This window comes from Macrotis lagotis, chromosome 2 (assembly GCF_037893015.1).
Source record: "Macrotis lagotis isolate mMagLag1 chromosome 2, bilby.v1.9.chrom.fasta, whole genome shotgun sequence".
Classification (NCBI taxonomy): domain Eukaryota; kingdom Metazoa; phylum Chordata; class Mammalia; order Peramelemorphia; family Peramelidae; genus Macrotis; species Macrotis lagotis.
In genome coordinates, this window is record NC_133659.1 from 173356682 (window position 1) to 173380728 (window position 24047).

General features: G+C 36.6%; 1 protein-coding gene across 5 annotated transcripts in view; it reads left to right on the forward strand.

The window, feature by feature from the left end:
* Positions 1-24047, forward strand: part of TEX14 (testis expressed 14, intercellular bridge forming factor) — a 148855-nt gene that overhangs the window by 104075 nt on the left and 20733 nt on the right. For all 5 annotated transcript variants that reach the window (XM_074223600.1, XM_074223601.1, XM_074223597.1 and 2 more), the window contains exons 18-24: positions 3623-3711; positions 11693-11830; positions 15283-15367; positions 21224-21305; positions 21597-21650; positions 22075-22202; positions 22722-22927. In XM_074223600.1, the coding sequence (XP_074079701.1) occupies positions 3623-3711; positions 11693-11830; positions 15283-15367; positions 21224-21305; positions 21597-21650; positions 22075-22202; positions 22722-22927 (782 nt within the window). The remainder of the gene's footprint in view (positions 1-3622; positions 3712-11692; positions 11831-15282; positions 15368-21223; positions 21306-21596; positions 21651-22074; positions 22203-22721; positions 22928-24047) is intronic.

The window sequence follows — 24047 nt, forward strand, 5'->3', positions numbered from 1 at the left end:
GGATACAGATGGTATTCTCCTTTGCAGTCAGCCCAAAATTGTCTCTGGTTGTTGCACTGATAGAACAAGCAAGTCCATCAAGGTTGAACATCACCCCATGTTGCTGTTAGGGTGTACAGTGTTTTTCTGGTTCTGCTCATCTCACTCAGCATCAGTTCATGCAAAGCCCTCCAGGCTTCCCTGAATTCCCATCCCTCCTTGTTTCTAATAAAACAATAGTGTTCCATAACATACATATACCACAGTTTGCTAAGCCATTCCTCAATTGAAGGACATTTACTTGATTTCCAATTCTAAGCATGTCTCTTGAAAGCCTTTTCTAATAAGCTGAAGCAGCACATTCCTTTCCCTAGGTCCTGTCCTTAGGTAAGGAGCTATGTGGGAGAGACAGAGTCAGACAGAGACAGAGAGAGTATGTCTTTTGCAAATGTTTTTTTCTAAAGGAATTTACTTTAGTCATTTCCACCCCCCTGCAAATACAAGACTGGAGATATTTGACTCAGTGGCATCTCATGTGAAAAATATTTGTGGATTTGAATCAATCACAAGCCCACCATGAAAAAAATAAAATCACTGTGATTGCCACATAAAAAGCTAATATAAACTTAAGCGGAATAATAGAAATCTAATATCCATACAGGATGTGGCAGTCCCACTATATCTATGCTAGTCAGGCCACATCTGGAATATGGTTCTGTGTAGCACATTTGAAAAAGGGCAATTTGAAAATTCAGATTGGATCAATAGGATATCTCTAGGGAGTAAGTGGTTTTCTTAGACTAATAACTTTCACAAGACATATAAGGTAGGCAGGATAGCAAGCATACTTTATGACAGAATCGGAATACGAAAGGATCTTGACAGGTCAGAATGATGAGCTAAATATGATAATTTAAATACAATAAGTTTACCCTTCAGCTGATAAGTTGGGAAGTACAAGCATAGTTAGATATAAGGAGTTTTAGTGATTTACAGGCAGATTCTGGGTTATTAATGTGACAAGGCACCCTCCAAAAAACTGTGATCTCAGACTTCTTAAGAAAGGGACAGTTCTGGGGTGGCTAGGTGGTGCAGTGGATAGAGCACCAGCCCTGGAGTCAGGAGGACCTGAGTTCAAATTCGGCCTCAGACATTTAATAATTATCTAGCTGTGTGGCCTTGGGTAAGCCACTTAACCCCACTGCCTTGCAAAAACCTAACCAAAAAAATAAAGGGACAGTTCCTTGGAACAGAGAAGTACTAGTCCTACTGTACCATGCGTTAGTTAAAATATACCAGGAATGTGATATCTCAATTTTAGGTGTCACATTTTATTAACAACATCAATAAAACTGGTCAAAGGAGAATGGCCAGGATCATGAAGGCTTTAAAATCATAGTATTTGAGGATTAGTTGAAAGACCTGAGGATATTTAGCCATTCTGTAGGAGAAAAGACTCAGAAGGGACATATTAGCCTGCTTCAGGTATTGTAAAAAACGGCAAAACTGGGAGCAAAGAGTGAAAATTGTGAAGAAGCAGATATAGTGTTCACTAAGAAAAAACTCCAGAGGTTGTAATGGGCTACTTTGGGAGTTCTCCAAGCAGTGATTCTATGACCTCTTACTGGATATATTGAGAAAATTCTTATCAAGGTAGGAGTTGGATTGGGTAGCTTTTGAGGACCCTTTCAACTCAGATTCTCTGAGAGCCTAGTCCTCAGGAGTATGCACATTGTACTCTGCCTGATGCTTTTCTTAGATGGAGCTTTGGGGGATCCTTCTGAAATACAGATATATGCTCCTGAGAACTGGGCTCTCACTGACCAAATCCCATCCCTCTTCCTGAACCTTTCTCACCCCCATTACACATATAATTCTGTGAGGAAGGCTACCAGGGTGGTGGGGAATGTAAAAATCATATTACATGAGAACTTCTTGGGAGAATTTTCCAACCATCAAACTTTGGAAAAACCAGGATGGAACAATTTTACTATATCAGATGTTTTTGCTTAAGCACTTTCTTTGGTTATAAGGTTAGTTTTAATCTGGAGTGGGGTAAAAGAAATGATTGTGATATTTTAAAGACAAGACATCAATGACATGTATTTTTAAAAAAATAGAATAGGAAACCTTTTGAGGTGGTCAATTTTTTTTATCACTGAAAACTTTAAGCAGAGGATAAATAATCATCTGTAGAGGAGATGGGATGTGAGGTTGGAGAAGAGGCCCTTTAAGGTGCTTCCAGTTTTGAGATTCCAGAATTTGACATATATTCCACTTCATGGGTACTTCATTGACCCTGCATCTAACAGGGTCTTTAAACTCAATCTGAACCTGGCTAGGCAGTCCGTTCAGGAGGATATGTCCACTCATATTTTTGCATACAGTCTTGATTTTCTCACATTAATTCTCACATCCTTAAGACCAGAATAGTTTAGAGTTGTGTTCCTAAGGGTCTTCCCTTTATATCAGAGATTATTAACTTTTTTTTTGTCTTAAACATCTTTGACAATCTAGTAAAAACTTATGAACCCTTTCTTAAAATGCTTGTAGATGCATAAAATGAAATACCTAAGATTACAAAGGAAACCAATTATATTAAAATATAGTTATAAAATTAACAACAAAACTTGTGGAAGCTTGTTAAGAATCCAGGTTAAACTGTTCTATTAGAAACCAGAAGGGATGGGAATTCAGAGAAGCTTGGAAGGATTTGCATAAACTAATGTTGAGCAAGATGAGCAGAACCAGAAAAGCATTGTGCACCCTAACAGCAACATGGGAAGTGATCATCATCCTTGATGGACTTGCTTATTCCATCAGTGTAACAATTAGGCACAGTTTTGGGGTATCTGTGATGGAGAATACCATCTATATTCAAAAAAAAATTGTGGAGTTTGAATAAAAACCAAACACTTCCCTTTGATTTCTAAAAAGAAAAAACCTGTTATCTTTATTATGTAATTTTGTTATCTCTTATTCTTTATTTTTCTTCCCTAAGAATATGATTTCTCTCTCATGCCATTCAACTTAGATCAATGTTTACCATGGAAACAATGCAAAGACTCAACAGACTGCCTTCTGTGGAGGGTGAGGGGAGGGAAGCAAGATTAGGAGAAAAGTTGTAAAATGCAAAATAAAATCTTTTATTAAAAAAAAGAATCAAGGTTAAGAACGCAATCCCTTCTTTATGTGTTTGTAAGCTAAGTTTCCAAGCACCTGAACAACTTTTGGAATCTTTCTCTACCAGTATAGTATGAAATACAAAGTGATACAGCATCATTTATAAGTCAAAGGAGGATTTTTCAAAATTGCCATATATCCTTACACAAAAAAACATAAGATTTTTGGTATTCAGAGTCTGGTCCCATTTTGTTCACTGGTGGTGGAAAGGGTTATTACCCTAGAGATGATCTTTTTTTGTGTAGACCAGTCCAAAATGGCTTTATCCTCTATAAAATCTGAACCAAATCAAGATGTCCATCCTTATCTACCCTTGACAGAGTACAGAATAGTATTCCTAGACAAGCATGTCTATTCTTTCCCACTACCATTAAAATATTTTCTTTGAATTTTAGTATAGATGAAGTTCTCTTTGGTATAGATGAATATTATTTGAAAATCAGCATGTTGTCTTTGTTAGGTACAAGACACCACTTGCCAAGAAAGAAAAAGCATCCAGAACATGGAGGAACCTTTCAGAAGCATTCTGACTCTTCTGAGTTCTGTAGTGTAAGTAAAGTAGTACAAGTAATCAAGCAGCTCCTCCTTATGTACAAGATCTAATCAAATGGCATTGTGACTTTGGACAAATCCTTTAACTTTTCTAGACCTCTACTTCCTCATCTGCTAGTCTACCTATAATGCCTATTTTCTAGTGGGAAGAAAAACAAGCTATTTTTTGGAGGGTTTTTTAAAAAAAAAATCTCAATTAAATTTTATTTTATTTTCAGGTTCACATTGTCTCTCTCTCCTACTTCTCTACATTTCTTGTCCTATTGAGAAAGCAAGAAAAACAAAATCCTTGTTATAAACATTCATAATCAGGCAAAACAAATTTTCCTGCATTGACCATGTCTAAAAAGGATATCTCAAATCTTCACTCTGAATCTATCACTTTTCTTATCAGGAGATGGGTTAAGCATGAGTTCTCTGAAACTCAGTTGGTTATTGTGTTGATCAGAGTTCCAAAGTCTTTGTGAGCTGTTTGTCTTCACAGTCTTCTTCTTCTTCTTCTTCTTCTTCTTCTTCTTCTTCTTCTTATTCTTATTATTATTATTATTATTATCCTTCTCCCAGGTTTTCTCTCTTCATTCTGTATCACTGCATTCAAGTCTTCCCAGATAACTATCTCCTTAATTGCTGATAGTACAGTAGATTTTAACACATTCATATACCATTAATGGTTTAGCCATTCCCCATGTGATGGACACTCCTCAGTTTCCAAATCTTTGCCTTCACAAAAACAACTGATAGAAATATTTTTATACGTATGGGTAATTTTTCTCTTTCTTTGATCTCCTTGGTGGATAATGATACTTCTGGGTCAAGAGATATACACAATTTAATAGATTTGGGGGCATTATCTGTCATTGCAAATTGCTTTCCAGAATGATTGGACCATTTCAGAGTTCTGCTCATAGTATATTAATGTATCTGTTTTCCCACAGCCACAGTAATATTTAACATTTTCCTTATTTATCAGCTTTGTTAATCTAATGAGGTTAAACCTCAAAGTTGTTTTAATTTGTATTTCTCTTAATTATTGGTGATTTAGAGCATTTTTGCACATGACTATTGATAACTTGGATTTCTTCCTCTATAAATTGCCTATTCATCTTTTTTTGTTTTTTGTTTTATTTTGTGATGGGATTAAGTGACTTGTCTAAGGTCACACAGCTAGGTAATTATTAAATGTCTGAGGTTACATTTGAACTCAGGTCCTCCTAACTCCAAGGCTGGTGCTTTGTCTACTGTGCCACCTAGCTGCCCCCCCCCCCCATTCCTATCGACCATTTATCAATTAAGTAATAACTTTTTTCTTAAAAATTTCAGTCAGTGTCCTATATTATCTTAGAAAGTTTTGTCAGAGACTTGATTTAAAGATTTTTTTCCCTCATTCACCTGCTTCTTTTCTAATTTTATATGCATTAGTTTTGCTAGTGCAGAAACTTCTTAATTTTATGGTAATCAAAGTTATCTAATTTTACCACCTCTGATTCTCTCTTTGTTTGGTTGTGAATTTTTCACCTGTAATCTGATGAGTAATTTCTTCCATGCTCTTCTAATTTGTTTATAATTTTACTCATTATTTCTATATCATATAACCATTCAGACTTGTTTGGTATGTGTGTGTGTGTATATATATATATTTGGTAAAATGTTTTTGTACACTTAGTTTCTGCCACACTGCTTTCCAGCTTGAGGGGAAAACAGACTTGATGTTTCCACCTTCCCTATGAATCACGAAGTCATTTTGTACCTATAATCTTATCATTAACCAATCCCAGGGAGGCTAGGGAACTTAATTCTCTTCCTCTAAGGGATAAAGGAGCCTAGCCTAGCTCCTAAATAGAGGGGTTAGGTTTTTCTTCATTGAACACTCTGACTTGTTAAATCCCTCCCAGTCTAGAGGGATTATGAAAATTACTTAAAGCTTAGATTTGGCTCACATCTAAGGTTTCTCTAAAAGGGAAGTAAAAAGATGCTCTCTGGAATATAGGATAAGTATAGAGCAGTCTTCATTTGCTCTGTTCAAAAAGAAATGCTTTAAACATAGTCACAAGTGCACATTGATAAAACTTAAACTAAAATAACTAAAAGTGCTATCTTAGTTCTCCTAGAAGATCAATACTGCTTAAATACTACAATATAAGATCCCTTAGAAGGACTATTGAATAGGATTTTCACTTTCACCTCATCTTTTCACTGTTCATAAAACTTCCTGAGGGATTCAGGAGTTCCTAATTTGTTGAATTCACAAGGCTACCTCTGGAGCTGAACTAGGCCATCTTAGAATCACTATTCAGGATAAGGAAAAAAAAGGCATAAAACACCAATGACAGCCATGTTCTCCCGGATAGGTCATTTTCCAAGCCCCATTCCCCATTCCACACCACCCTATTCTTTATTCCTATCCCTCTTAACCCTCCCACCCCAAAGTTCCAACCAAATATCACCCTCCGTTTCTATTATACCACCTGGAATGCTCATTCCATAGCCAACAAATTTCCCTTCCTAATATTTTTATTTTCCCACTCCTTCCATCTTCTTGCTTTTACTAAAACCTGGTTCTCTACACCTTCACTCGTTTCTCTTAGCTTACTGGTCAAGGTAGAGGAACTGAAATAATCCTTGTTTCCCATTGCCACTTCCACCTATCACTCAATAACTTCTCCTGCTTCATGCTGTTCATCTCTACACCCTGGCAAAATCCCCATCAATATTGTTTATAGCTCCCCATCAAGTCACCCTTGTTTTCTTCCTCAATGAATTCACTACATAGTTGACAGTTTTTCTCTCTTTCCCAACTTCTGTTCTCATACTAGGTGACATAACATACAATAACTCTCCCATAAACACCCTAACTATTCAATTTCTTTTGAAATTGAAAATCACTTCTTTTGACCTACTTCTTCAAACCACATCAGTCATACACTAAGATGATAATACCCTTCATCTTGCCATCCCCTTTAAGTGTAGCATTTCCTTCTTCAAGAATTCCAAAGTCCTCTTATCCAACCATAATCTATAGACTTTCGAATTCTCCTTTTGCTTTCTTACCAGACCTTGCTCTTTGTCTATACTATGACCTCTAATCATCTGACCCCCCCCCCAGTCATCTTCCTGCATTAATCACTATTATTTCTCCACCTTGATCTATATATCTTGTTCTCTTGAATCTTTAGTCCTTACACCCACATCCCCCCCTTATTTCACTGATTATCCCTACCAAGTCTCAACCCTGAATCACTTCCACCCTCCACTGCCTTCATTCCTATACACATGCTGCTGAATGAAGATGGAGGAAAACATGTAACTATTCTGCTTGGGTTCATTATAAATTAATGCTAAATTGTCTCAGCTGGACTCTCACTGCTTCTAGCTTGTCTTTCAGTCCCTCCTTATCAACTTACTATGTGACTCTTCATGACTGCTCTTCTTTAATGATTTTCATCACTCCTCTTACGCTTACCCTCTCAGCTTAAAACCTTGCCTTATATTTCATAGCAAAAATTGAGAATATTTGCCATAAGTGCCCATCCCCCACTTCTTTCTCATCCTTTGTCACTTGGAGACCTTCTGCCACTATCTGCTGCTTCACCCCTGTTTCTAACCCCTCTACTTGTTCAAGTGATCCCATTCCACTGCATCTCCCCCAACAGATTTGCCTTCCTCCCATCATCTCTACTAGATCACTTATTTTCAATTTCCCCTTTTTCTGCTGACTACTTCCCTACTGCCTATAAACATACCCATATCTCCCCCATCTTTGAAAACTGTCACTTAATCCTTCCATTCCCCCAAAACTATCATCCATTATCTCTTCTGCCCTTTATAGCTAAATTCCTTGAAAAGTTCATCTACAATAGGTTCTATTTTCTCTCCTCTCACTCTTTTTTTTTTAACACTTTGCACTCTAGTTTCTAATCTTATCATTCTACTTTTTCCCAATCTTCATTTTCCACAACTTCTCTGCAGCCTCTCCTCCTCTGGTGATCATCCTGTCCTCTTCTCTGTTTGCAGGACACCACTTTTCTGCTTCTTTTCCTATCTTATCTGACCACTCTTCTGTCTGTCTTTGTTGAATCCTCATCCAGATTATGCCCAGTAACCAGAGTTGTCACACAGGTTTTATCCTGGAACCCTTTTCTCTTCTTCCCCTATACTACTTCACTTGGTGATCTCCTGAGTTCCAGTCAATTTAATTGCTGTCTCTTTGCTGATTACTGCCTCTGTTAATAAAATATAAAACAAGAGTTCAGTCTTATATTACAAAGCATTTATTGACTGAGAAAATTCTTGCAGAGAAGAGAAGATCCTACAAGGGAGCAGAGAGGCAAAGAATATTCTCAGCTGCTCAAAGGAGAATGGGAAATGGGTGAGATAATTATAATTATTAGAGACTTTCTGGAGGAAAACAGGGTTGGGGGTGGAGTTTAAGGAAGAAGATATCTGTAGATGCTAAAAGCCAGGCAACTATGTTAGAAACTCCCAAGGAAAGTCTTGAGTCTACAGCTGCCCTTGAGTTGATCAAGGCTGATTCTTTGGTTTCTGGCAGCTATAGGCATCTCTAAGAGTTCATTCACAAAGGATCACTGTCAGGCAATCTTTATCTTTAGAAATCCTTCAAAATGCTTGTTGGATAACCCCATTGTCCTGCTCCTCTGTGAAAAAAGAGAAGTTCTATCATTCAGTATTAAGTCATTACAGAACCCATGTTGACATCTCCAGTCCAACCTCTCCAACCAACTTATAGACATCTTAAACTCAGTGTGTCTAAAATCAAACTCATTATCATTCCCCCTCAATCCTCCTCAACTCCTGCCTTTCATATTACTGTCCAGAGCAACACCATCCTCCCAATTCCCTAAACTGTCAATCTAGGTATTATACCCCATATCAAATCTATTATTTAGGCCTGTCTTTTTCATCCTTCTGTCCTTTGACTTTGGTTCAGGTTTTTCTCACCTATTGCAATAGCCTGTGAAGGGTCTGCTTGCCTCAAGTCTCTCCCCATTCTAATCTATCTTCCATTTAGTCATATCATCCATTTAGTCACCAAAATGACTTTCTTAAAGTACAGGTCCAACCCTGGGTCTCCCTCCCTCCAACTCCCCATTGCCAACCTCCCTATACTCAGTAAATTCCAGTGACTCTGTGGCCTCAAGGATCAAATATGAAATCCAGACCTTCTTACCTTTCTTACTCCTTGTTCTTCACATATTTTTTAATCTTGGATTCCTTGGTTGTTTCACGATTAAACTCTTAGCTCTGGGAATTTTCCAGGTTGTCCCCATTTCTGGAGTACTCTTCCTCTTTCCTTTTATCTATTGGCTTCCTTTGCTTGGGATTTCAACCCCTCTTAACTCAAGTGCCTTCCCTCTGTTACCATTTCCTCTTTTTCCTGTACATAGCTTTTTGATACATATTTGTTTACTTGTTGTCTCTCCCATTATATTGTGAGCTTCCTTAATTGACTAACATAATGCCTGGCACATAGTACATTTATTCAATGTTTTTTGACTGACATGCATATTCTGAAGAGAGAGGAATAATAATAATGGCAGTTAGCATTTATATAGTGTTTTAAGGTTTGCAAAGAACTCTGGAAGGTTAACTGCTTTTATTATTTTGCAGATGAGGAAGATAGAAGTTAAATGACTTGCTCAGGGTCTTATAGTTAGTAAGCATCAGAGGCAAGATTTGAACTCCCAATTTTTCTGACTCTAGATCTCACACTCTTGTCTACTGTGACACTTAGGTGCCTCATAAGGAAGGAAGAACCAAATGAGAATACCAGCAGTTTCCCTTTTAAAGCTGATGCAGTAACTCTCCCTGGTTTCCCCTTACACACCCCTCTTGGTGATAGTTGAACAAGAAGAGATCAACCCAAAGTTTATTGCTTCTTTCCATTTTGTTTTGTCCTCTGACTCCAGGGCCAGCACTTTATCTATTGTGCCACCTAACTGCCCCTACTGTTTCTTTCCATGGTTTTAGGGGAAAACTAGAATACCCAGAGCCCACCAGAAGTAATCTAAAGTTTCAAAGAGCAAGAAAAGCCCATTTGTTTGCTTCCATTTAATAAGCTCAGTAAACTACAAAGTTACTTAAATGCAGAAATTGGGTGTTAATCATCCTCACTTCCTGGCATCAGTACCTTGCACATAAATTGTTTTCTTGTTCATTCTTTCAGTAATATCCAATACCATGCCAATACTATATGTGGGATTTTCTTGGAAAAGTCGTTTGCCATTCCATTCTCCAGTAGATTAAGGCATTTGCTCAGAGTCATACAACCAATAAGTATCTGAGGCTGGATTTGAACTGAGGTCTTTCTAACTCCAGTCCCAACCTTCTATACTCCTTTGCACATAAATGATACTTTATTATATAAGTTCAGTTGAATAAGTTAATATGTGATTAAGTGCTAAAGTCTGTGATTAACTGTTAGTCTTCTCTAACCAGATTTATTATATAGATTAGAATAGTAAGAAGTCTTTTTTGGAGCCCAAGAAAGCAGAATGGGGGGGGGTGTCCCACTTATTTCCTAGGAAATTTAGAATTACCATGTAGATCTCCATAGAAACAAAGTTATGAATAGTTGTAGGCTGTGGTTGAAACATTTGTTTCACCTCAGGTTCATTATTTACTATTTTTCTACTCTAAACTGATCGTTGTTCTGCTTGAAAACAAACTGTTCAAACTGAGTCTCCTCATACTCTTAGTATTCTTAAACATAGGAAAATTGACAGAACATGATTACACACCTTAGGGTTGACATTTTGTTTCACTATAGATAGATAGATAGATAGATAGATAGATAGATAGATAGATAGATAGATATATATATATATATATATAGAGAGAGAGAGAGAGAGAGAGAGAGAGAGTACTACTCATTTAATCTTTGCGTAACCCTGGAGAATGATTTTCCCAAAACCATTCATTCCCTTTATGACCACTTTTTTCCAAAGATCTCCCCCAGCTGGTCACTGGTGATGTGAAGTAATGAAAGAGACCTCCCTTTTGCCTTCAAGAAAATGAGGAATAAGAGCATTGTTCTTGGGGAAGACCAGTCTTTTATAAACCCTTTTAGGTACTGAGGCCTTGCTTTTAGATGAATCATTCAAGAGTCTCTTGATGCCATACCTCTTCCCTCCCTAGAAACAACTCCCCTACAAACCACTACCATAATGACTTCCAGGGAGAAATTCTTCTTGGGTTGATCAGATAGAGAGGAGAACCTTACCGCAGAACTGATTTCTTCCAGATAAGTTCAAATGTTTGAATTAAAATACATCTAAAATACATTATTATTATTTCTTTAAGAGGAATGGAGGTAGAGAGTTTTGACTGTTTCTACCACTATCACAGGAATTGCCATTAATAAGGGTTTTTACTGAAATAAATGAAAATACATCAGGGACTGATTATTTGCTTAGTTAGCACCAAGATTACAAAAACAACAACAAAAGAAGGTTTAGTATTTTGATCTAAGAAGTCACTGAGCTGGTGGGTAGAGTCAAAGGCAATTGATCGATTTCTTTTCTAGGAATGGGAGAGTCACCTTCGTTACTCTTCTAGAAGAAGAGGTAGAAGGTGGTGGGCAGTGGGGAAGGGTATATTATGGTGGCTGGAAGGCAGCCTGGCTGTGTCTGAGGGAGCCTAGTCCTATTTAGAAGTACTTGACCCAAGGATGGGAAGAGATGGAGAGGAGAAGCCTATGGAGTACAGCAGCTCTCTCACCATAGAGTCCTTTTTTTTTTTATGAATGCCAAAATAAAGTAATTTCTGTTAAATTATTAATAAATTTTGTTTTAATTTGACATAATGGTAATTTAACAACAAACAGTCATCTTATAGTGCCTTCTCATTAAAAAAAAAGTTAAGCAAAACTGCCTCAGGGATGATTGTGAATGGTAACATTTGTTACTTTCCAATTTTTCTAGTTTACTGAGAAAAATTCTTTCTAATATCCTTCCATTAATAGGAGCATTCTGTGGAATCACCTTGTTCAGTCAAGTCTTCTGAGGATGTAACAGATGAATTTCTAACCCCTAATCAGGATTACTTTTATACCCCAACTGTTCAAGAACATTTAGAAGTTAAGGTGAAAGTTAATTCCCAGGTAAGTTATAGTTTGACATTCTACAGCTATAGTTTTCCCCTAGAGCTCCATTGGTATTTATGACTTCTGGGCAGTATATGTGTGAAAAAGAGGCTTTTGAAAATTGAAAACTGAGTCTTTTCTACGAGAATTACCATTCTGACTTTTCTCCAAAAATTGCCATTCTAAGAATAATGTCTCGTTTTCGCTTTTATTCTCTTACCAACATCATAAACTCGCAAAATAAGAAAAATAATTTCCTTTCCTTCATTTTACCCCACTTTTTGACTCCTCAGAGAATTGAACCAAAGTCAGTAAGTGATTTTTCTCAGGGCTTTTATATATTCACTGCACTGGCCTTGCTTCTGGAACTTTGAGAGGACCAGATTTGTAGAGTATATTTTTTATCAGCAACACTCAACCATTTACATCCTTGTTGAGTGAATCAAGTTTACTTGTGTCTATCCTTCTCTGCTCATTCCTATCCTACCCTCTTCCCACTCAAAGAAGAATGGGGGGGTTATTCAAGTAAACTACATCCTGTGAGGCTAGAGATATGGGTAGGGAGCAGCCTCTTCTTTTGAGCTCTAGAAAACTTATAGCAGGATAGTTGAATGACTAACATTTTTTCTACTTTGGGGCTAATTGATCATTCATGCTGCTTCTTAATCTATTTTTATTTTTGCAAGGCAGTGGGGTTAGGTGGCTTGCCCAAGGCCACAGAGCTAGGTAATTATTAAGTGTCTGAGGCCAGATTTGAACTCAGGTACTACTGACTCCAGGGTTGGTGCTCTATCTACTCACCACCTAGCCACCCCCTTCTTAATCTATTTTTAAGAAAGCTTCAGCAGCTTTGGCTCATGGTGTTGTGTCCCTGATACATCCCTCCCCACTTTTCACTTCATGCATCAGAAAATGCTGTGATAGAAGGGAAGGAAAGGAATCATTTTCTTTTCAAAAACGGGAAATCTTGAGGGAGACAAGGAAAAAAATGTGTTTATGTGCAGATGGTGGGAGATGGAAATGTTAGATGCAGTAATAATGTTTTTAAAAAATAACTATAATATTGTAGATCCATCAAATATTAATTTATTTTAGAAGTTAATGTATTCTTCTCATACATAAGATGGAAAATTACCCTTGGATAGAAATATCAGTATTTGAAAGAAGCTCATGCAGCATGCTCATAAAATGTTTCTATCTCATATGTATTCAAGGTTTTGTCTCCTATGGAAAATATTTCTTTATTCCCTTCACCAGTCATGCTCTCTCCTTTCTCCAATTAAATATTATAACCCTACCCCTAAATGTAATTCCTTAAGAGCAGGAACTTTAAATTTTGTGTTTATATTATAAGTGTCTTATTTCAGGACCTTCAATAGAGGGCACCTAATAAATTGATGCTTCTTGGTGATGATCTACATGAGTTTGGCCTTAATAAAAAAATTAAATTGAACATGGTGTTAACCTTCAGAATTTGTCCTAAGAAGGGACAGATGTTATTCTCCAGAATTTGGTCTCAGGGAAAAAACAAACATTAACATGCAGGTTTTATTAAATTTCTCTAAGCTTTCTGATAATGAATGCATGCATAAGGGCCTAGCTAGAAAACCAGACCCCCAAAAATGGAGTTTTGGAGAAAGCCTCTTATACAGTTCCATTATTAAAAGACCAGATCTGAAAAAAACTGCTTCTGGCATGTACATCAAAAGAGTGACCTTCAACTTAGAATGGAGCTCAATATCAGACATTCCATTAAACTAGGAAGACTATCTCCTCCCATTTCAGGACCTCTGTGCCTTATCAATTATACTAAAGACTCCACAAAGCATGGAAATCTCCCCCTTCAGGATGTTAAAGTGACTGTTGGTACAATGGGGAGATTTATATTTGTTATAAAAGAGAGAAAAGCAGACAAAATTTGTGTTTGTTTTCAGGTGACTATCAATAGTTACCTCATAACTAATTAATAGATGCTTAATCCAGGCACTCAGGTTCATTATCTCAGTCCATACTCAACTCTTCACACTGTCACCCCTTGTATCTTGAGCTTCCAATCCTTTCTCTTTTCTCATTCCAACACCACCCTCATTCAGGCCTTTATCACTTCTTACCTGGACTGTTGCAAAAGCTTTCTAATCTCACTCCCTCAAGTGATCCTCAATTTCTCCTCTCCCTAATACCTCCTCCACCCATTTGCCAAAGTCATTTTCCTAAAGCCAGAACTAACTTCTTTTTTCCTAACTCCATTGGTTCCCTCATACCTCTAGATTATTTCATACTTGGTATTTAGTACACTTTACAAATTCATCTCAACTAGTTTCTAACCTTTTTATACAAGTCAGCATAATATTTTTGGCTGAGCCAAACTAACCTCCTTGCTAGTCATTTCTCTGACTTTGTGCAGGTTGTCTCCCAAACATGGAATGTACTCCCTCATCACCATCTCTGAGAATCCCCAGTTTCCTTAAAAGTCAACTCAAGCATATTTTTTGCATAAGGCTTTAACTTATTTACCCAGGTGCTAGCTCCTGCCTTGCCAAAATTACTTTGTATTAATTTTTTTTAATTCTTTGGGTACATATTCCATATTTCATTGCTATGTAGCAACACAGGTAGAATGTTGCTATTAAAAAGCTGGGGTGGCTAGGTGGCACAGTGGATACAGCACCGGCCCTGGAGTCAGGAATACCTGAGTTCAAATCTGGCCTCAGACGCTTAATAATTACCTAGCTGTGTGACCTTGGGCAAGCCACTTAACCCCATTTGCCTTACAAAAAAAAAAAAGCTGGGCTTTTGCCAAAAGAAATTTGAAATTTCATACAAGCAATTAAACCAATTATACTCCTACAGTGGAACCCCGCCTCAATTTTCTCTTCCCCTATACTGCATGTCACATGCACATATATTGATAGATAAATTCAGACCAACCAAATGCATCTCATAATCTAGATAATAGCTAATCTTCATTCACTTGATCTTCCCTTTCTATGATTAAGGCAGTGAAGGAATATAAGTGTGAGAAGATAATTGCATTTAATCAATGAGGAAATGAGAAGAACAGAGTAAAAGATTTCATCAAGGAAGAAAATGATTGGCTTGTCACATAGCAGGGGTGAGGGATAAGAGTGGACATCTCAGCTATATTCCACTAGAATTCATAATATCAAGAGACTTCATTGGAGGCCTTCAGCATTTTGTGTGGACCCCTTGTAGCAGACCCATTGTAAGATGTGGACAGGATTTGAGCAGTATAGCTGTTAGGGATGGGTTGTGATTTGCATTTTTGCAAAGGATATCTAAGTCTTCATCTTCACAGATACATTTTCATATTTGAATATATCTTGTTTATTCTTACATATGTGTATGTCAGTGCTTGATTGATTGAAGAATAAGTAATTACCAAATTGGGTTAGACTTAGAATTAGGAACCATATTTTTGCTGTTTTTTAATAATTTTATTTCCCTTGCAGACTTTAAGTCATGAAGAAGATGTCTTGGAAGTCACAAAAGAAGTCTGTGGTGTCCAAAAACAAGACTCTGGTAAAACACAGTCAGGTCAGAAATTACTCACTTTGATTCTGTATAAAGTCCTGAAATTGAAAGGGACTTTGAGAAAAGTGAAAACCATACCTGGATGGCCTGAGTGCATGAAAAGAAAGTAAACTTTTAATTAGCACTTATGAAAGAATTATTCCAGACTTATAGAATTTAGAGCGAGAAGGAACCTCTAAGATCTGATTCCAGTCCCCTAGTTCTAGGAGGGGTGCCAAAAAGCCTTCCAGTTCCAGTCCAGCACTCTTTTCACAGCACTACAGTCCTCTGATAACTGGGTCTGAGTCTTTGGATTGTAAAATCATACTTAGGGAATTCTTTTTAGTTTTCGCAAAGCAATGGGGTTAAGTGTCTTGCCCAAGGCCACACAGCTAGGTAATTATTAAGCTTCTGAGGCCAGATTTGAACTCAGGTACTCCTGACTCCAGGGCCGGTGCTGTATCCACTGCACCACCTAGCCACTCCTAGGAATTCTTTAATCCTTTTTTTCTTGTTGAATTTTTATTTATTCTTATTTTTGTACAAATGATTTTTTTATAAATTACTAAAATATTCTTGTTTAAGAGTAGACATAATACCCCTTCCCCCAAAAAATATAGACCCACATGAGCAATAAAATAAAGGAAAGAAATGAAAATGAAAAAAATAATAATAATATAATGACAGCTAGGTGGCGCAGTGGATGGAGCACTGGCCCTGGAGCCAGGAGCACCCGGGTCCAAATTCAACCTCAGACACCCAACAATCACCCAGCTGTGTGGCCCCAGGCAAGCCACCCAACCCCATTTGCCCTGCAACCCCCCAAAAGATAATAATAATAGTAATATAATAATAATAAATATGCATCAGTTCCAACACATCAGTGTTCCAACAATCTCCAGCTCTGTCGTGGGTGAATCACATTCTTTATGTTAAGTCCATCACGAAAGCTATACTTCCCATATTTTTCCATTGTTGCCATTACTGATCGCAACTTCCTCCATTCATACTTCCCCACTACCATATACTATATTTTCTCTCTCTCCTTTCACTCTGTCCTTTAATTCAGTCCTCCTTTCAGAGAAATTTGGTGACTTCTCCGAGGCTAATGGACAATTAGGAGAATTAGGAGCAAAACTACATGGTTCCTTGATCCCAAACAGTCAAGTCTCTAAAACTAATCTTTATATGGTGCTTCATTAAAAATTAGCTTTAGAGCACCGGCTCTGGAGTCAGGAGTACCTGAGTTCAAATCCGGCCTTAGATGCTTAATAATTACTTAGCTGTGTGGCCTTGGGCAAGACACTTAATCCCATTGCCTAGCAAAAGAGAAAAATTAGTTTCAGGGAGCAGCTCAAGCACTGACCCTGGAGTCACGAGGATCCAATTTCAAATCCAGCCTCAGACATTTGATACTTAGAATATGATACCGTGTGACTTGGCAAGTTACTTAACTAACTATTGCCTTGCAAAAACCTACAATAAATAAATGAATAAAAGTAAAGAATGGCTTCAGTTCATGACATAGACTTCTAGATTTACCACTCATCATTTCTAAAGTTTATTTGGAATCAGCTTCGGATTACCCCACAGTCTCAGTAGCTTGAGGCATGGAACTTGTTTCACATGTATGAGTGATTGATTTTAATATAAGTTCTAAAACACTATGTTTTTTTTTATTAAAGATTTTATTTATTTTGAGTTTTACAATTTTCCCCCATCTTACTTCCCTCCCCCATCCCTCCACAGAAAGCAATCTGTCAGTCTTTACATTGTTTCCATATTGTGCATTGATCCAAATTGAGTGTAATGAGAGAGAAATCATATCCTTAAGGAAGAAACATAAAGTATAAGAGATAACAAGATCAGACAATAAGATATCAGGGTTTTTTTTTCTAAATCAAAAGGAATAGTCCTTGAACTTTGTTCACACTCCACGGTTCTTTATTTGGAAACAGATGGTATTCTCCATTGCAGACAGCCCCAAATTGTCCTTGATTGTTGCACTGATGAAATGAGCATGTCCATCAAGGTTGATGATTGCCCCCATGTTGCTGTTAGGGTGTGCAGTGTTTTTCTGGATCTGCTCATCTCACTCAGCATCAGTTCATGCAAATCCCTCCAGGCTTCTCTGAATTCCCATCCCTCCTGGTTTCTAATAGAACAGTAGTGTTCCAAGATATAAATATACCACAGTTTGCTAAGCCATTCCTCAATTGAAGGACATTTACTTGATTTCCAATTCTTTGCCACCACAAACAGGACTGCTATGAATATTTTTGTACAAGTGATGTTTTTACCCTTTTTCATCATTTCTTCAGGGTATAGACCCAGAAGTGGTATTGCTGGATCAAAGGGTGTGCACATTTTTGTTGCCCTTTGGGCATAGTAAAACACTATGTTTTAATGTCCTTTAAAGGCATGTACTAGATACATGTGCATGTATATAGGTATATATGTATATATACCTCCTATACATATATGTATATGTGTGTGTATGTGTATATATATATATATATATATATATATATATATATTATATATTTCAGATATAGGGATCTCTCTCTCTATCTCTGTGTTGGTCTGTTTCTGTCTCTCTTTTGCTCTATATCCATTTGCTATTTCTTAGAGCTGCCCAGGATTATACTTCAGGTGCCCAGAGCAGGGGGTGGTATGTGATTTATGAATCTGTTCTCCTTTTCCTTTTGTCCATGTTTCCCTTTCCTTTAACCCTGAGACAGTTTAAAATTTTGGTCCTTAGACCTTACCTTCTCAAAATGGTGTTCATTGGAAGGCAAAGGGGACTAGCAGGAAGAAACAGAAAGAGCACTCCATCCATTATATCTTTTTCCACTTTTTTATTCTTTCTCTACCTTTTCCAGGCATCCAGTGCTCTGATAAAAAACTAATATATTCATGTAAATTAAAATTTAAAAATTTAAAAACAACATCACCTCCACCCACACTGTTTTTTAAAATCAGTTCTGAATTGATTCCAAAGGAGTCAATATCCATTAGTAAAATTTTAGGCACCTGAGTAGGGAAGATAGTTTACAAGGAACATTCTCAGTGTTCCTTAAATGACGTTCAGGGCACATCTATGCCCAATTCAGACTAAAATATAGCATGTGAAATGGAAGAAGTCATTATCTGATTGATCCATCCTTCTCCATTCTTGGTACAAATAGCATTGCAGGAAGAGCAAACCTAATGATGTCTTACTTTTGATAACATATATTTGATTTAGCCTACCTTATTCTTTCCTTTTCTTTTTTGATTTTTTTTTCAAGGCAAATGGGGTTAAGTGACTTGCCCAAGGCCACACAGCTAGGTAATTACTAAGTGTCTGAGGCCAAATCTGAACTCAGGTACTCCTGACTCCAGAGCCAGTGCTCTATCCACTACTCCACCTAGTCACCCAAATTAGCCTACCTTAAAATGCCTTTTTATTTGATAATTTCCTGTCTAAGATAATTTCACAGTAGTGCAGTAGTATAGTATGTGTTAGTGGGAAAGACCCTGGATTCCAAGTCAGGTTCAAATCCAGGTTCTGTTGCTTACATCCTTTGTGACTTAGAATAGTTACTAAGGTACTATGTTCAGGTTCTTCCTATGTAAAATTCAGGGGTGAGGGTGGAGAAGGACCCTTAATCCTAAATCCTAAAATCTTGGTTTCAAGTAGTTGAAACCAAGGAGTAAATTGTTACATTGACTGCTCAGATGCTTCAGCTGCTATATGGCATAATTAAAAGAGAGCTTGACTTGTACCCAGCCAATTTTTACAGCTAATACTTATATTAAGTGAACACAAGGTGCAATGGGAAAAATGTTAGATTTAGAGTGAAGGAATCCTTTTAGACAAGTCACTTTCTAGAACATTTATTGATTTCAAAGGATTGATTTAGAAGCAATCTTAGACATCATTTAGTCCAGGTACCTCATTGTAAAGAGAAATAGATTGAAGCCCAGGGTTTTCATCACCCGTGGAATTGTGTGAAAGAACCAAGTTTTACTCTCCACAGTCATTTGACTTCAAACCCAAATTTCTTTGTACTGCTGCCTCCCTTGGCCTGAATTTTATAACCAAAGAGTATTAGAACTGGAAAGCATCTCAGAGACTGACTGAAATCTGTTCAATGCTTAAATCATTCAACCCTTAGATGATGATGATGATGATGATTATGCTCAAAGAGCAATAAAACTGGGTAAACTCTTTGATCCAGCAATATCACTAATAGGTCTATTTCCCAATGAGAACACAAAAAAGGGAAAAAGACACATGAACAAGAATATTCATAGGAGCTCTTTTTTGTAAGGGCAAAGAATTGGAAATAGAGGGGATGCCCATCAATTGGGAAATGTCTGGACAAGTTGTGACATGTAAATTTAAGGAATAATATTGCTCTATAAGAAACAATGAGAAAATTGATTTCCAAAAAACCTGGAAAGCCTTACATGAACTGAGGTTGAGTGGAGTGAGCAGAACCAGGAGAGCAACATTGTGTGATGATCAACTTTTATAAACTTAAGCTCTTCTCAGCAATACAAGGATCAAAGACTGTTCTAAAAGAGAAGGAATTATGGAATCTGAAGCAGATCAATGAATACTGTTTTCAGCTTTTTAATTTTGTTTTTGTTTTTCCCTTCTCATGCTTTTTCCTTTTTGTCCTGTTTCTTCTTTCATAGCATGACTAATATGGAATTATGTGTAACACAATTGTGGGTACATAGCCTATATCAGATTATTTACTATCCTAAGGTGAAGGAAAGAAAGATTGGGAAAGAGAAAATTTTACAAAAATTATGATTGAAAATTATCTCTATGAAGAATAAAACATTAATTAAAAATAGGAAAATAAAGGATAGAAAAAAGTAAAATATAATTTACTCACAAAAAAAGAGAGTGATACTTATCATTCCAGGATCAGACTCAAAAAATTTTCTCACAAAATGTTAATTTGTGCATATACTGCAAGTCTGGTTGGTAATGGTCTCATTTCTAAAATATGTAGGAAATTAATTCAAATGTAAAAGAAAGCCATTTCTCAATTAATAAAGGGTCAAGGGATAAGATTAGACATAAATTTTATAAAGGAAGATATTTAAGCTCTCAATAACCATATAAAAAAAGCCTGAAATTACTAAATCACCACATTAGAGAATGCAGATTTATAATTCCTAACATCACCAGAAATTGACAGAAAGGGAAAATGTCAAATGCTGCAGGGACTATGGGAAAACAGTTATATATACTGTTGATAGAACTATGAGCTTTCCAATTGTTCTGGAAAGCAATTTGGGAATTACTCCCAAAAAGGTATTAACTTGTATATAGTCTTTAAAAAACCCAATGATGTCACTGTTAGGTCTATATCCTTAAGAGAACCAAAAAAAAAAAAAAAGAGGAAGAGAACCCAAAAAAACTTTTAATGTGTGTATGTGAGAGGGGTATGTGTGTGTGTGTGTGTGTGTGTGTGTGTGTGTGTGTGTGTGTGTGTGGTAATTGGAAACTGAAGCAGTGTTGGATCAATTGAGGAATAGCTGAACAGGTTATGTAGTATATGAATGTGATGGAGGATGGAGTACTACTATACTAAAAGGAATGATGAAGGGGATAGTTTCAGAGAAACCTGGGAAGACTTGAATGAACTGATGGAGGGTGAAGTGAGCAGAACCAGGAGAATAATTTATACTTTTACAACATTATTGTAAGGTAATTCCCTGATCAACACAATGACTAGCCACAGTTCTAGAGAACTCATGAAATATGAAAGGGAAAATGAGAGGTAGAGAATGTAGAACTGAAAATAAAAAAATAATTAAATGTAAAAAAATAATTTATACACATAAAATTCAGTGACTGAACACATTTTCTTTCAGATGGAGAAAGGTTTCAGGTGATTGAAAAAATCCTTGGAAATAAGTCTGAGTGTGGGACAGAACTTCAGTTTACACCTATAAGGTAATAGCTCACATGTAAAATGCTTGTTTTCAGAATTCTCCATCCACTTAATCAAAACTTGACCCTGGAGAACATAGTATCATTAGGACCTACCTCGGGTAATATTTCCCTTCTATTCTTCTGAAGTTGCCTTCTAACAGTAAAGTATTTAATCCATTTCCTCAGTATCCTTACCCAGTTCATTCATTCATTCATTCATTCATTCTACAAATATTAAGCACCTATTATGTGTAACACTATTTAACTTTTAGTTTATCTAAACTGATTCAAAAAATTTCTTTGTCTTTTCAGTCTTGGAGAAGAAACATTAAAAGAATCTTCAAAGGAATTGAAAGAGAAGGATATGTATGTTGGGGTACTTTTTTCAATAGAGAAATTATTCTTAATTATTGATTAATGGGAATATTTTATAGTTGATCCCAATCCATGTTCTATAATATGTATTATTGTAGAGGATCCAATTTAAGATTAATTAATTAATTATCATAAATCATATAAATGTATTATAATAATTATTGTTAAGAGCATAAACAAAAAAGAATTATCTAAGTTGTGTTGGACCTTATGACACTTGAGCCTTAGGAAATTATATCAGAACATATTGGAGGGGGAATTCTATGTAAAATGATGAAAATAATACTAAACAGTTGCATAAGTAAATGAATGTACTCTTAGATTTCCCAAAAAAAATCACAGGAGTTTTTGATGGTTTGTTATGTTTTTGAATAGCCTTTCTAAATAATTCGATGTTTCCTTTTCAATTCTTTAGATCATTGATAGATATTCGGGAGTTATCCAGTATTTCATGGGAACAAGGAAACTCTTGTAAGGAAATACCCTGTAAAACACCCAGAACAAGCCATGGACCAACCAGTGTTAGTACTCCACTCAGCCCAGGTAACCACAGACAGGTTTCTCTGAAAACTAGTTCATCCATGGAAAGAGTTAGCCGTATTGCTATTTTGTCTCTGGCATCTGAATATTTATTTGGGTCAAGGAATAAAGATGCAGTATTAGAGTAAATAAGAGAAAGGTTTGTTCTAGGGAGGGAAGTAGATCATCAGTAAGCTCCCAGTGCAAGTTTTATAAGTGTCTTAGCAAAGACCTGCCTAACTTGATGATTGATGTCATATTTTTCATAGTTTGCAAAGGATTAAGTGTCTTTTAAAATTAGTGTATATCAGAGAATTTTCCTTTAGTCTGATGGCCCTGGTCCTTGATAATTATTTTAAAATGTGATATTTGGACTCAGTCTAGACACTTAATGAGTCTTACTCTATTGAACAAAATGGAAATTATCTAGTATATTTAATTCCAAAAACAAAATCCCTAGACACCTAGCCAGGGTCCTAGATCCATTATTATCCTCTGTGAGAAAATCTTCTGTTAACTAAACTGATTTCTTTTTAATATCAGGGGCAACTTCATCAATCATCAGTCTGTATAAAAAGTTTTCTGAAGGGAGTGCATCCCAACATAAAGCCCAGACCTCTTGCTGGGACAGTCAGGAGTCTAATAAGACTGTGTCAAATGCATTCATGACAGCCATCAGTGAAAAAGGCTGGAGAACTGATTCCTTCTCCTTTCCTTCTGAAATGCCTTCCTTTGGATTGACAGATCATGTAAGTAGGGGGAGGGCTGTATATTTATTATACATTATTCTGTCAAAGTCAAACCTGGCTCCATTTTTTTTTCCTACAAGAGAATAGAAGTCCTGTCTTTAAGTAAAATATAAATAAAATAAATAATAATTAAAAAATTGCCTCCCAAGTCATTCTTCCTCAGGGCTGCTTCCTCAAGTTTGAAAAAAATAAGAAAGCTTGTAGTTATTCCAAAGATCTAGATTTATGTTGTTTATGGCATTCTGACCTAAAATGCTTTCCTGGGGTAGCTAGAAGACACAGTGGAGAGAGTACCAACCCTGGAATTGGGAGGACCTGACTTCAAATTTGACCTCATACACTTAATAATTGCCTAGTGCCTTGGCCAAGTTTCTTAACCCCATTGCCTTAAATAAATGAAATTTAAAATGCTTTTCTTTTCCTGCTCCTTGTTCACATTTTATCCATCCTAATAGCCCTCTCACCCTTCAATTCCCAGTATCTTCATAAAAAAACTCCCCTGTCTATTCCAATGTTTTCTGAACCCACCCTGCTCTGAATTCCTCAGTCACATACTGTCTTTCCTACATCCTTTAGCTCTTGATTATAGCTAATCACAGCTTTAGTGGAGTCAGAACTTCTTTGGCCTTGATATGATCCTCCATTGATGTAGAGCCTCACATAGACAATATGTCTTTAGACTTGATAAGTTTAGGTTGTCTACTAGGTATGTTATGGACTAGAAATATGAAATTGGAACTCAGCAAAGAATTTGGGGGCAGGATAAATAGATTTGAAAATCACAGGTATAGAGATGGCAATTAAATTCATGGGAACTGATGAGATCACCAAGTAAAGTAATATAAAAGGAGAAGGGAAAGAGGACTCAAAACCTAGACCTGAGGAAAACCTAAGAGTCCAGCCAAGGGGAAAGGGAAGGAACACTTGGATGAATATGAGGAAAATCAGTTGAAAGTGGTGTCCCAAAAACATAGAAGAGATGTCAAGGAGAATAGAGATGGCTGAGAGGTCAATGGAGTATGAGGACTGAAAATAAAAGTCTCTAGATTTGGCATCGAAAATTTGGCATCATGTTTTAAGGAGTTTTTCTTTGTTTTCTAAATTAAGTAACTTTGGAGAG